Source organism: Morone saxatilis, unplaced genomic scaffold (genome assembly GCF_004916995.1).
Source record: "Morone saxatilis isolate NCDOM2014 unplaced genomic scaffold, NCSU_SB_2.0 Contig18, whole genome shotgun sequence".
In the NCBI taxonomy this organism is placed as follows: domain Eukaryota; kingdom Metazoa; phylum Chordata; class Actinopteri; family Moronidae; genus Morone; species Morone saxatilis.
The window spans coordinates 20,354,375-20,366,083 of NW_023339740.1; the positions used below are offsets into that span (position 1 = coordinate 20,354,375).

The 11,709-nt window shown below is 39.7% G+C and overlaps 1 protein-coding gene across 1 annotated transcript in view; it reads left to right on the forward strand.

Annotated features, from left to right (window-relative positions):
* Positions 1-11,709, forward strand: part of znfx1 (zinc finger, NFX1-type containing 1) — a 19,657-nt gene that overhangs the window by 1,743 nt on the left and 6,205 nt on the right. The window contains exons 3-16 of the mRNA XM_035661752.1: positions 1-606; positions 1,169-1,403; positions 1,581-1,933; positions 2,032-2,211; positions 2,388-2,494; positions 3,743-3,981; positions 4,127-4,258; positions 4,536-4,684; positions 4,925-5,068; positions 5,180-5,297; positions 6,484-6,734; positions 7,505-7,644; positions 8,066-8,198; positions 8,319-8,486. The exon at positions 1-606 is cut by the window's left edge and continues 377 nt beyond it. Of these exons, the coding sequence (XP_035517645.1) occupies positions 1-606; positions 1,169-1,403; positions 1,581-1,933; positions 2,032-2,211; positions 2,388-2,494; positions 3,743-3,981; positions 4,127-4,258; positions 4,536-4,684; positions 4,925-5,068; positions 5,180-5,297; positions 6,484-6,734; positions 7,505-7,644; positions 8,066-8,198; positions 8,319-8,486 (2,955 nt within the window). The remainder of the gene's footprint in view (positions 607-1,168; positions 1,404-1,580; positions 1,934-2,031; positions 2,212-2,387; positions 2,495-3,742; positions 3,982-4,126; positions 4,259-4,535; positions 4,685-4,924; positions 5,069-5,179; positions 5,298-6,483; positions 6,735-7,504; positions 7,645-8,065; positions 8,199-8,318; positions 8,487-11,709) is intronic.

Sequence of the window (11,709 nt, forward strand, 5' to 3'; positions counted from 1 at the left end):
GGAGGAGGAGGAAGAGGAGGATGGAGGGGGAGAGGCGGAAATGGAGGAGAAAGGGCAGAGAGAGGTGATGTGGGAAGAATTGGAGAGCATGCTGCAGATGAACGAGACGGGGCGAGAAGGGGGATGGCAGAATGGGGTGTAAGGAGAGGAGGACATAGTGTAGATAGAAGAGGAGGTAGAGGGGGTGAAAGAAGAGATGGTGTGGGAGACAGACAAGAGAGCAATGGAGGAAGATCTAATTCCACAGGCAGAATTGGGGCGCCACAGGGCAACGGACTGGGCTATAAAACACTGGAAGAACTCTCTAAAAAAGACCCATCTGTAGTGGCCATCACCCTGTCTGCTAAACCCGCCCTACGAGATGTCCTGAATGACACAGCAATGAGGAAGGACCTTGTCGAACTCCTCTGCCTCGTGCTGAGTAAAGCCTTCAAAGCACGCACAGACAGAGGCACCCTGCAGCACCTGGCCAGCATCATAAAAGATTCAGGGTTCTTCCGTACAGTCCTGCCCTTCTATCTTGTGGGCATGGAGTCAGAGTTCAATGCTGAGCGCAGAGCACAATACCCACAACATCTGGAAAACATCCTGGCTATTCTGTCAGAGGTAAATATAGGAAAGAATGAATAAAGGATCCAATTAGTCTGTGAATACAATTGAAGGATATTTGAAGGATAAGTGAAGGAATACATGGAAAAATACACAGTGAGTGTAACTCAGTGAGTGTACACTGAAATAACTGAGTAGACCCTGAAGAGTTGATGAAGGACACAAACAGAAGTCCTCATATATGGAGTATTTCAGCCAGTAGGTGATGCTTCTTTGCAGTGAAATATGTTCTGCAGTTGTAGTAGATTAAATCATATGCATTTCATTAAATATTCATGACTATAAAAGCAACAGTCAGAATCTAAGTAAGAAAAACACTAATACAGAAATCCCTCATTTAAAATAACCAACAATGTACAAACTTTTACTAAAAAATGTTCCTGTAGAACTCAACTCATTGCATCTTAAAGCAGGTTTTTGGCCCTTTTAATGAACCTTGTTTAAGTGTTTCTAAAACAGAATTATTATTTTAGCCTGATTTGTGCTTATTTCTGTTAACAATTCTTAAATTAGTCATATGTTCACTAACTATTGTCAATCATCAATATCTGCTTATTAGGTCCTCAGCATATTCCCTGCTAGTTCTGTCCAGGTAGTGAGGTTGCTACTGACGCAGCTCCAAGCCTCCATCAACAGCCTGAAAACATCAGGAGTGGAAATCCAACCTCAAGTTGAGGAGAGCATGGAGGGTCTTCATGTCCTGATCAGGCACCTTCAGGAGAAATCTAGGGAGGGTACCCTGCGCTCAGACAAGGACACTTATGCCCTCCTAACCCCAGGAGGTGATAATCCAGGTAATGGTAATCTTAGATATTTTTACTGACATGCTGTTTTTTATTAAACATTTTGATACCCTGCCCTAAAAACCAACACTGAAAAGTAACCAGAAAATATTGTAGGTTGTTTTTAAAATTGCAACATAGTTTTATAGAAATGAGAGTAACTGAAAAGTCCTACTATTTCTAATCCAGGTGAAGAAGACCAGCAAGATTACAGGACCATACCCATATACCCAACTCACGAGGAGCTCCACCAGGCCACCAGGCCCTTCCTTAGACCTAACCTCACCTCTCAGCGCTACACAAACACCCACATCTACCTTGACACGCACTTCCGGCTGCTGAGAGAGGACTTTGTGCGGCCACTCCGTGAGGGGATCCAGCAATTGCTTTGGAACCAAATGGCCATGGGAAGAAATGATAATCCACTGAAGACGAAACGCTTTGATGATATCCGAGTATATTGTGACACGAGACTGGTGGTGCCCAAATGCACACACACTGGCCTTGCCTACATAGTCCAGTTCGACACTCAGCCACTTATGGTTAGCCTTTGAATTGATTTAGATGTTTGTTACATTTAGTGTTGGAAAGACAAATATTACCATGTACACTAATAATACTTCCTCCATCTTTCCTACAGTTTGTGCGCTGGCAGAACTCCAAGAGGCTGATCTATGGTTCCCTGGTCTGCCTGTCTTCTGACAATTTTGAGACCTTCTTTTTTGCCACAGTGTCAGATCGGGATCCCAGAGACCTGCAGAAGGGACAGGTCCAGATTACCTTTACTGAAGAAAGCAGAATGAAGTTGGCTGGAATTCAGGTGGGGAAGTAAATGATGTGCAGTTGTTGATAAGAAAATAATGCATATGACAAAATATTAAAACCAGCTTTCAGTATAACTATTGCAGCTCTAATGGATAGCTGCAGGGTGGGGGGAGGATTCATGGTTTTATATGAAACAGATAAACAAAGAACTAAACTTGATTTATCTTACAGAAAGATCAGTTGTTCCTGATGGTTGAGACCACTGCCTACTTTGAGGCCTATCGTTACGTTCTAGATGGCCTACAGGAGCAAGATGAGGACAGTCTGCCCTTTCAGAGGTAGGAATGTGTTTGTGTGCTTTGAAGTTTCAAATTTTACCGTGAAGGTCATAGTTTTTATATAATCCCATGGCACTTTCAAAACAAGCTCACATGTAGATTTTTCAAAGGGCGTTCGGGGGAGAAACGGTATAAAGCGAGTTCAGCAATCACGTTTTTAATTGGCATGAGTTAATCATATCGCCATGCTATTCCCAAAAAGCTGCCACGCATGGTTGAGTTCAAAAGTTTGGTTGTCTGCAGTCCCAGTGCCCTTCATAGATACCACAGAGTAATGTCTTAGATGAGACATTTTGTTGGCCATCTGTCTCCCAGACTTCTCTCCTGTGAGTACCTGAAACAACTTTAAACTGTTTTTATTTCAAAACTGCACCATGCCGTGTTTTCATCCACATATTCACAGTGTAGCCTAGTCACCTTTTTATACATAAAATGACAGCTGTATTCTTCTGTTTTTGTCAATGCTAGATACTGATTTGGGTCACTGTTGTGGTGCAAACAGTGTAGCTTAGTGGGCTTTTCCCCCCCGACCATCAGCTCCTCAAACACCCCCAGTTCAGCTGGGGACATTTGGAGATCAGTTGTCCATCTCTCCCCTTCAGGGGTTTTTCAGCCAAAGCCTAATTTCAGGGATCTCAAATGCCAGCCTTGGGGCCATTTCCAGCCCTCCCTCCAGCCTGTGACATGATGTCAAAAATGTTGTATAATCCAGCCCACAAGATTATTATTTTTATTTTTTTCTGAATACAAACTACCCTTTTTTATACAATTAAGGTAAAAACACATTATTATTTTTTTAAAGGCATTTCATTTGGCACAAAATAATGGCAAAGCCCAAAAGTTACTGCAAAAACCACCACTAGTCCCAGGTGAATTTGAGTTTGAGACCCCTGACTTATTTGGTTTGCTATGACCAGTAGTTTATGATGGTTAATGTTACCTAAAATTAACCAATTTTATGTTGTTTTAACATTCATCATTATTCTGTAAGTGTGTTTCTAGCCACAATGGCAGCTATACAAAAGTTACATACCCTGTAGGCTCACTTTAATGACAAAAGCAAATTATGCTTTTACATGTTTATTGCAGTGGATTGTATTGTAGGTTTTTAATTGGGACCTTTTTAAAAAAACCTTTGGAGAAAGAAGATATTAACAAGAATCTATTAATGATAAGTCTCCATATCCTCCTATTACACAGATAGTAGAAGCTAAAAGATGTAATCCTACCTAATCCTAATTCTTCCAGGTACATAGTGGAGTGCAGCACAGACGTGCATCCCCCATCTTATCTGCAAAGAAGAGATACTTATGACCTGTCATCCATTGCTGACCCTGAATACAAGGACCGCATACGGCCCTTTCACAGCCTGGACGAAAAGGCCTGGCCGGGAATGGAGGAGCTGGGGCTGGATGAGTCTCAAATGCAAGCCTTCCAGCTGGCCCTGACAAAGGAGCTGGCCATCATACAGGGACCTCCTGGCACTGGTGAGACATTGAAATAGCATTGTTGGAAGGATGACTTCATTTGTGAATGAAAAGTGTAACGTTTTTTTGCCACATTTGCAGAATGACAAAATCCAGAGAATTCCCCCTCTAAAATGAGGCTACTCTGTTTCTTTCATTTTCTCAGGAAAAACCTACGTTGGCCTTAAGATTGCTCAGGCTCTGTTGACCAATCAGGCTCTTTGGAGAAATACATTAGACACAGTTCCAATGCTGGTAGTGTGTTACACCAACCATGCCCTGGATCAGTTCCTTGAGGGTAAGCAGTGAATCATAATGATATCAGATTTATTTTGTGGTTTGGGATTTAAAAACATGGTCTCTTGTCAATAGCATACATTTCTAATTCAAACAATAATTCTTCTGAGGTGTATTTGTTTATGTGCTGAAAGGGTCACAGACATCGACTTCAAGTTTCTTTTGATTATTTGTCTTTGCAAACTCCTGCTTGGTGGCCTTGAATGGGCAATGTAAAAACAAAAAAGCTTTCTGTTTTGCTGGATTTGATGTGCATTTGGTTTGTCTCTGCATCTAAGGTATTCATAAATTTCTGAAAGACGGCATAGTGAGAGTGGGGGGCCGCAGCAACAGTGAGATCCTGAAGCGTTTCAATCTAAGGGAGCTGACCCACTCGGTTAACTTCAAACGTTCGCTGCCGTCTCACCTGCGTAATGCATTTAATGAGGTGAGCTCATGCTGTCTGACCTACGATGTGACTCTTACAAGTTAACTTTATGTTTCAAGTTGCTTCCCCACTTTATTCTCATGCAAAGCAAACTGTGAGAATGTACAAAAGAATATAATAGGTTTGAATAATTCCAAATAATTTAGCTGGTTATACTCATCACTTTACTGCATTATATCACACGCATTCTTATTTAATTTCTCCACCTAATCGCTGTAGTATTTATGACCTGTTTAACAGATTTACAAGCAGCTGTGTCAGGAGGAGAGGGGAATCGAGATCCAGAGTATGAGGCTGGAGTGTTCTTTGAAAGGTGTCCTACGTGAATACTTCTTACAGAAGTACATTTTGGGCAGACACTGGGACAGTCTGCACCAACCACCTGTGAGTCATACTGAATGAAAAATACACATTTCATGTATTTATGTAACCTGAGCGAGACATAATAGATTACAGCACAAACTCATCTGTTCGTGTTTATGAAATAATTTGCAGACACAGGATGGTTTTGAGATCTGGACTGAGAAGAAGCCTAGTTTGATGATGGATTGGTTGGGTTTGGGTTCCACCACCTTCCTGCAGAGGGAGACAGAGAATGCAAATGGAAATGAAGGTAAGGCTTAAACTGTCAGTGGTGCTTGACTGAAACTGTGTAAGAGGATCCAGCTCCTTTTCACTGATAGTGTGTAAACAGTGCCTCAAAACTACTACTATGTTAGCTTGGATTTTAACAACATTCCCTCAACAGATGCCTTTTTCTAATTAAATTAATTTTCTAATTATTTTAACAAACCCCTTAGACAGATAGTGATGGTATATTTGCATCGTAACCGTCATCTACTGTTGTTTTTGTAAAGTCGTTTCACATCACTATTGTTGGGATGCAATGGAAATTATATTGACTACTGAATTAAAGAAGTAATTAAGTCAAATACATTATCAACCAGCAGACACAAAATACCTGTACTGTTTTTAATGGCACTCCGTTACAGATTGATTTAAATGGCTGAGAAAGAATTACAAATGGATTTCATTTATAATAATTCAACTGAACTGTTCATTTGATATAACCTAATTTGTGATAAAATGTGTGCTGAAATGGAAAATACAACCTTAGTGAGGAGCAAATCTCTCTCTAATTGTCCTTCCTAATATTAAATTGATGTGATCCGTGTTTGCTTATCACCTCAGTGTTCATTGCAACTGAAGTTAGGCTTTTTGCAATAAGATCTGCTTTTTGTAGCCTGTTTTCTGGAATCTACCCTGGTTATTTGTTGTCTTTTATTGCATTATGATTGTGGTGTAATTGCATAAAGCTTGACTTCTCCTGACAAATATTAGTTTCAAATTTACTTTTTAAAATTAAACTGAATTCTGTCATTATAGTTTTACTCCCAGTCCACAGCCATTTGTCTGAACACCAGCTGCTAAACAAGGTAGCCCTTGTTTCAGCAGTCTGCAAACCAGCTGAAATGAACACTTAAGAGCTTCAAAAATGGCAAAATAACTATCAAAGTTTAAACTCTACACAGCTCCAGCTGGGTCTTGCAGCTAACAATAATAAATAATCCACCACCCCGTTCAGGTACACCATTTCTGAAGGTTCTATAAATCATGAAGCTGACTGATATGGTCTCTTAACTCACTTCCTATGTTATCTTTCTGTATTTCAGCACATTTTCTTGTGTGTTATTAAGCTCCATGCAACTTTCTAAGTTGTCAATGTCCTAAAATTCAGTACATTTATTGTGCTGGTGAATGAAATCATTCTCATACTGAGTCTTACTGCAATGTGTTAGAAATAGAAGCAGAGGAAGCAGAGGAAGCAGAAGAAGAAGAGGACCTCATTGAAATCGCAGAGGAAGCAGATCTTATCCAGGCAGAGCGGATTATTGAAGACAACATTGGTCCCAGAGCTGGAAGAAGAGATAGAGACAGAAGAAACAAGGGAGACACTGAGGAGGCTGTCAGAGAAGTCGAAGAACTAATGCTGGCAATGAACTTGGATAAATCTGAAATACGGGCTGAGCAGAGCGAGGAAGGATTTGAGGTAAAAGTTAAAAAAGTAAAAATTGTAATGAGTTTGACATTTTTGCAATCCCTATTCAGACAGATTGATTCAGAATTCCATTTTTTAGAGCTAAAGTACGGTTTGAGAGCAGTAGATATATGCCCCTGATTACAGTGAATCTAAAAGCTTTCAAGTAGATCCATAAATGTACAGGTGTTGCACTGTAAACTTCAAGGTACCCTGTAGAGTTTACATTATATGTATCCATGTTTGCTTGCTAGCAGTCTTCATCTTACGTGCTTTTGTTGCGACATTGTTTTATGTCTTTGCACACTATTACCACGAACTGTTCATCATTGGAATAGCCTGAGAAACTGAGTAGGACTGTTACTTTTGAGTACCAAATACTCACCACCTATCCTGAACAGTTGCTCTGAAAAGTTTGTAGATTGCTGGTTTCCACACGAGAATCAGTTTGAATTCACAGCAGAGTCACAGAAAGACACTTCAAACATCCATGAAAACTTCTTAAACCTCTCATGCACTATAGTCTGCTTCTGATTCATATCTTTACTATGTTCCAGACAGTCATACTTTCCCCAGAACATACTGTAGCTAAATACAGTACCTCTGTGTCAATGCTGTTGCCTCTTCACCCTTTTAATGTTGGTTTTGAAACAGACCAAGAGAATGCCCCGTTCTGTTTCAATTACAGAGAAACAAAAGTGCGACCAGATTAGTTCATATTTAAACTATTTAAAGAAATTAGGGTCTGAAGTTCAACGCTGACCCTGTTCTGATCTTTACAGATACAGCACAAACAGAAGAAAAAGATGAAGAACAAAATCAGGAAAGAGTTGAGGAAGAGCTCGACTATGACTGAACTTGAGGAACATGCTGTCTTGGATATTTGGACCCTGAGGCTGCCAGACAGATGGAGACTCTATCGGTAGGTCTACATCTGTTTCACTTTTTTTCCTTTGTTCACTAACTATGTACCTCCTAGTACCTTTCTTACATTTCTGTCCTCTTTCCATCCTTCTTCATTTGTCTTCCTTCTTTTCCTATGCTGCCTCTCACCCGCCAAGCAGCCTTAGTCTGGTAGAAGTAGTCTATTCCCAGTGTGTATAATTAAGTCAACTAATCACCAGGAAAATGTATCCCAGGGGATACTTCTCACCTCAGAGAGCCAAGACGTAACTTCTATTACTGTGAAAACAGGACTGTAAGGACTCCTGTTTACATAATCTTAATTATCATTTAAACTAACAAATAGAGCCATTTTCTTCCAAGACAGACATATACTTCCAGATGCAGAGCAAATCATGAGAGTCATGTTTTAATATTATTAGTTTATTTTGTTTCTGCAGGTTGTGGGTGGCGCGCTACAGGGCAGAACTTTGTGCCAGAGTCTTCGAGTCTGAGCAGGCCTATCAGAACGCAGTGGACAGATTGGCTGATGTTAAACGCCATGAGAGCCTTTGCCTCCTCAAAGAAGCCACGGTACAGAAATTTGTGAAGAATATTTCCTCCTAAAGTAGATCCTTGTTTAGTCAAAACTCAAAAAATCATATGTGGTAATAGAATGAATCATGTGTAAATAAACATGCACTGTCAATTTAGGTTATTGGCATGACAACAACAGGGGCGGCCAAGTTCCGTAAAGTTCTGCAGGAAGTGCGTCCACGTCTGGTGATAGTAGAAGAGGCTGCAGAGGTTCTTGAGGCCCACACGATCACCACACTGAGCGAAGCATGCCAACACCTCATCCTCATCGGAGACCACCAGCAAGTAGGAACCCACACAAATAGACAGATCGGACAATGATTCCTAAAACTATTGGTGGCATCTAATTTAACTCTGCATGACAGTTTGTGCACTGGTGTATTTGAATAAATCATCATCCTCGGACTGAAATTGCCCAATTTACATGCCTAGGTGAAAATTTAAAGGACAACCTGTCATGAGAGATTTTGTGTATTTGCGTGGTTGTCGGTATGGTTGTGTGTGTTGCCTTGAGGGAAATAGCAAAAATACAAACATTCCATGCCAGCCATTACAAGAGATAGAGAAGAGAAGAGTGAGGAGTGATATGCTGGACATCATTTGACTATTACAACAACTTGTCAGGGCCTGCCAAGGACATATGGCCAGGCAGCCTGTCTAGCAATCTGCAGTTTGCAATCACAACTACACACAATTCTCTCACACATCTCAATATTCTGTCCTGGTCTCATCTTGCTGGGTAACTTCTGTCTGCTCTTCTCCTAATATTTGCTCGTTGTACTGTGTTTATGCATGAATTTATGCACACATTTGACTATACAAACAAACCTGACTTCAATTGTACTGAAAGTTTAACAAGTATAAAAATTAAACTTAAAATAGAGTTTGACTTCAAAATTAATTTTATTGTAACTTTGGCTTGCAAATCAATGATAATTTTTATACATCAGGTAGATCAGATTAATATAAATGTAATTTACAAATGTGCCTGAGGCTCCCTTCACTGTTTTACACCAGTGGCCATAACTTAATGTGCCAGACATGTTGACTACAAGTGCAAAATAAATCAATATTAAAATATCTCTGGTTTATCAATTTAAATTAGGCAGTAGCTCAGTGTGTAGGGACTTGGCTTGGGAACCGAAGGGTCAAGTCCCACAGACCACAAAAATATGGAGAGGTGCCAGTTTCACCTCCTGTGCACTGCCGAGGTGCCCTTGAGCAAGGCAACCTAACCCCAAGCCTGCTCATGGGGCGCTGTTAACGTGGCAGCCCCATCACTCCACCATCTCTCTCCCTGTTACATGTCCACAAGTGCATGAAGTGTGTATTTCAGCCTGTGTGTGTGTGTCTATAAAAATACAAAAAAAGTGAAAAAACCCCAATAGGGGATTAATAAAGTACATATCTTATCTTATGTTATTTATAAATTATCGATAATACAATTATACAAATCATAAACATGGGTGCGTTATTTTATAGTTTGTGCCAAAACAGCCCTGACATATTCCGACAAAAGACGTAGGAGAGTTTTCAGAGAGGCAAAGCATATTCGGGTACAGTCAGGCAGCACCAGTAATTATTACCACTGCCAAGGAGGTGGCAAAAGTAATGTTTTTACAGTGTGTGTCTATCTACCCTAGATTCCTGAACATAATCCCAATCTCATTTTAAAACAAGAAACTACAGGTGAATAGAGTAAAAAAAAAGAAGCTAAATAGCTAAAAAGATATTACCATGAAACTTCCCCATCAATTACTTTTATTATTTTTTGGATTAAAGGTTTTCTAAAATGTTATGTTTAAATATTACAAATCAGGTATTACATAATAAAAGTGTGCAGAATTGCATACATTTCCACATCAGAAATAAGAAAACCTTTTGGTTTAGTTTATTATGGAACAAGAAATTTGTGTGCAAAGCCAACAAAATCAGGCAGGCAAAAACACTTCGCTTCTGAAATGTTCCTGGTTGGGTTTGAAGCTGTGTACTGTGGATTTAAGGCACGAGACAATGTATGCACATGGATAAGAGATGAGACAGATGTCACTTTGCTTGTCACTGTTAACAGAAACTCCAGTCTGCAGTGTAGTCCAAGCACTTTATTGATAAACCTTAGAATTATTTGGCTGGATGATTAAAGAAAATCTTTGTTGTGTCTCCACTTCTCTTAGCATTGGGATGACCTATTATATTTTTTATCATTATAATATTAGCATCTGTATAATGTGTAAACTGTCCTCCGGGCTCTCTGCCCTGTCTGGCACTTTGTTTTTCCAATTGCCTGTATGCCTGGTCCAATTTAGGATTCTTAAAGTAGGACAATTTCTGCTGTTTGGTGCTGGCTAAACTGTTCACCTGGTTATTCATAAAACACAACATCAGCAAGGTCATACCTCAGTTAAATAAAATTGGCAGTCCTAGCACTGTGTGCAGATGTGTGGTTAGTGCCAGTGTGTAACTCACAGAACACAAAGCAAAGGGAAATTATCAACTTAAAGACCTTTACTGCCATCCTCCCCTTCAAGTTGAGCAGACAATATATGAATAAAGACCAGTTTTAACCCTGAATTGGTCGTCCCTACCTAACTTCAAAATCAGGCTAAACATCTGCCAGATTGTTGTTGTGTGGCATGCATTTTGAGGGGGGTCACAATGCCTAACTATCTGCCCAAATTATCAACCTTCTGGCTCTCGGGCAATCGGTTTGATTTCTGCTAGGTCAGAAAGACGGATGATTTCCTATTGTTGCTGTCATAATATCTGTTGCAAACAGTAGTGAGTTTGTTTTACCATTACTGAAGGAGTATTTTACATGTAGCAGTTTATTAAGTCCCGCCCCTTTTTGCTCTGTGCTCCGTTAACAGTTGAGTAAGCCTCGTTCAGAACCTCAGTCAACTTCCTCCTTTCCTGTACTTAGATATTTTATTTGTCCTTGTCTTGTGAAGTACTTTGTAACAGCAGTTTTGATAGGTGATAAATTAATTAATTATCATTATCATTATTATTATTGTTATTATTATTAGCAGCTAGTGTTTTCTTCTGGAGCAAAACGGCAGCTAACTAAGTGTGTGCTAATCAAAATTAACATTAACAACATTGACGTAGATTGGCTGGCTAGTTAGCTAGTTAAAGGTTACAAAAGGGGCGGCACTTAGAAAACTGAAATTTGCTGCAGAAGAAACAGCTTTTCTTTTTCTTTTGCATTTTTAGTATAAAGTAATGTTGATTATGTGGTCCCGCTTCAATAAACTTGTCAAATAAATTGCCAATGGACAAAATGACTCAGGGAGCTAAATTTCAACACGCTGTGGCCAGAAGAATTGCAGTGCTGTGCGGAAAGGCTGATTAAAATCTAGTGTTAGTAGTAACAAAATGTGCAAGATTAATAAAAAAAAAGCCCAGTTATTAGTAAATACCTGACTTAGAGTGAATTCAAGACCACTTCTTTCATTTCATCTATCAAAACAAGTGTTTGACAACACATTTTTCTATGGCTCTATGTCTT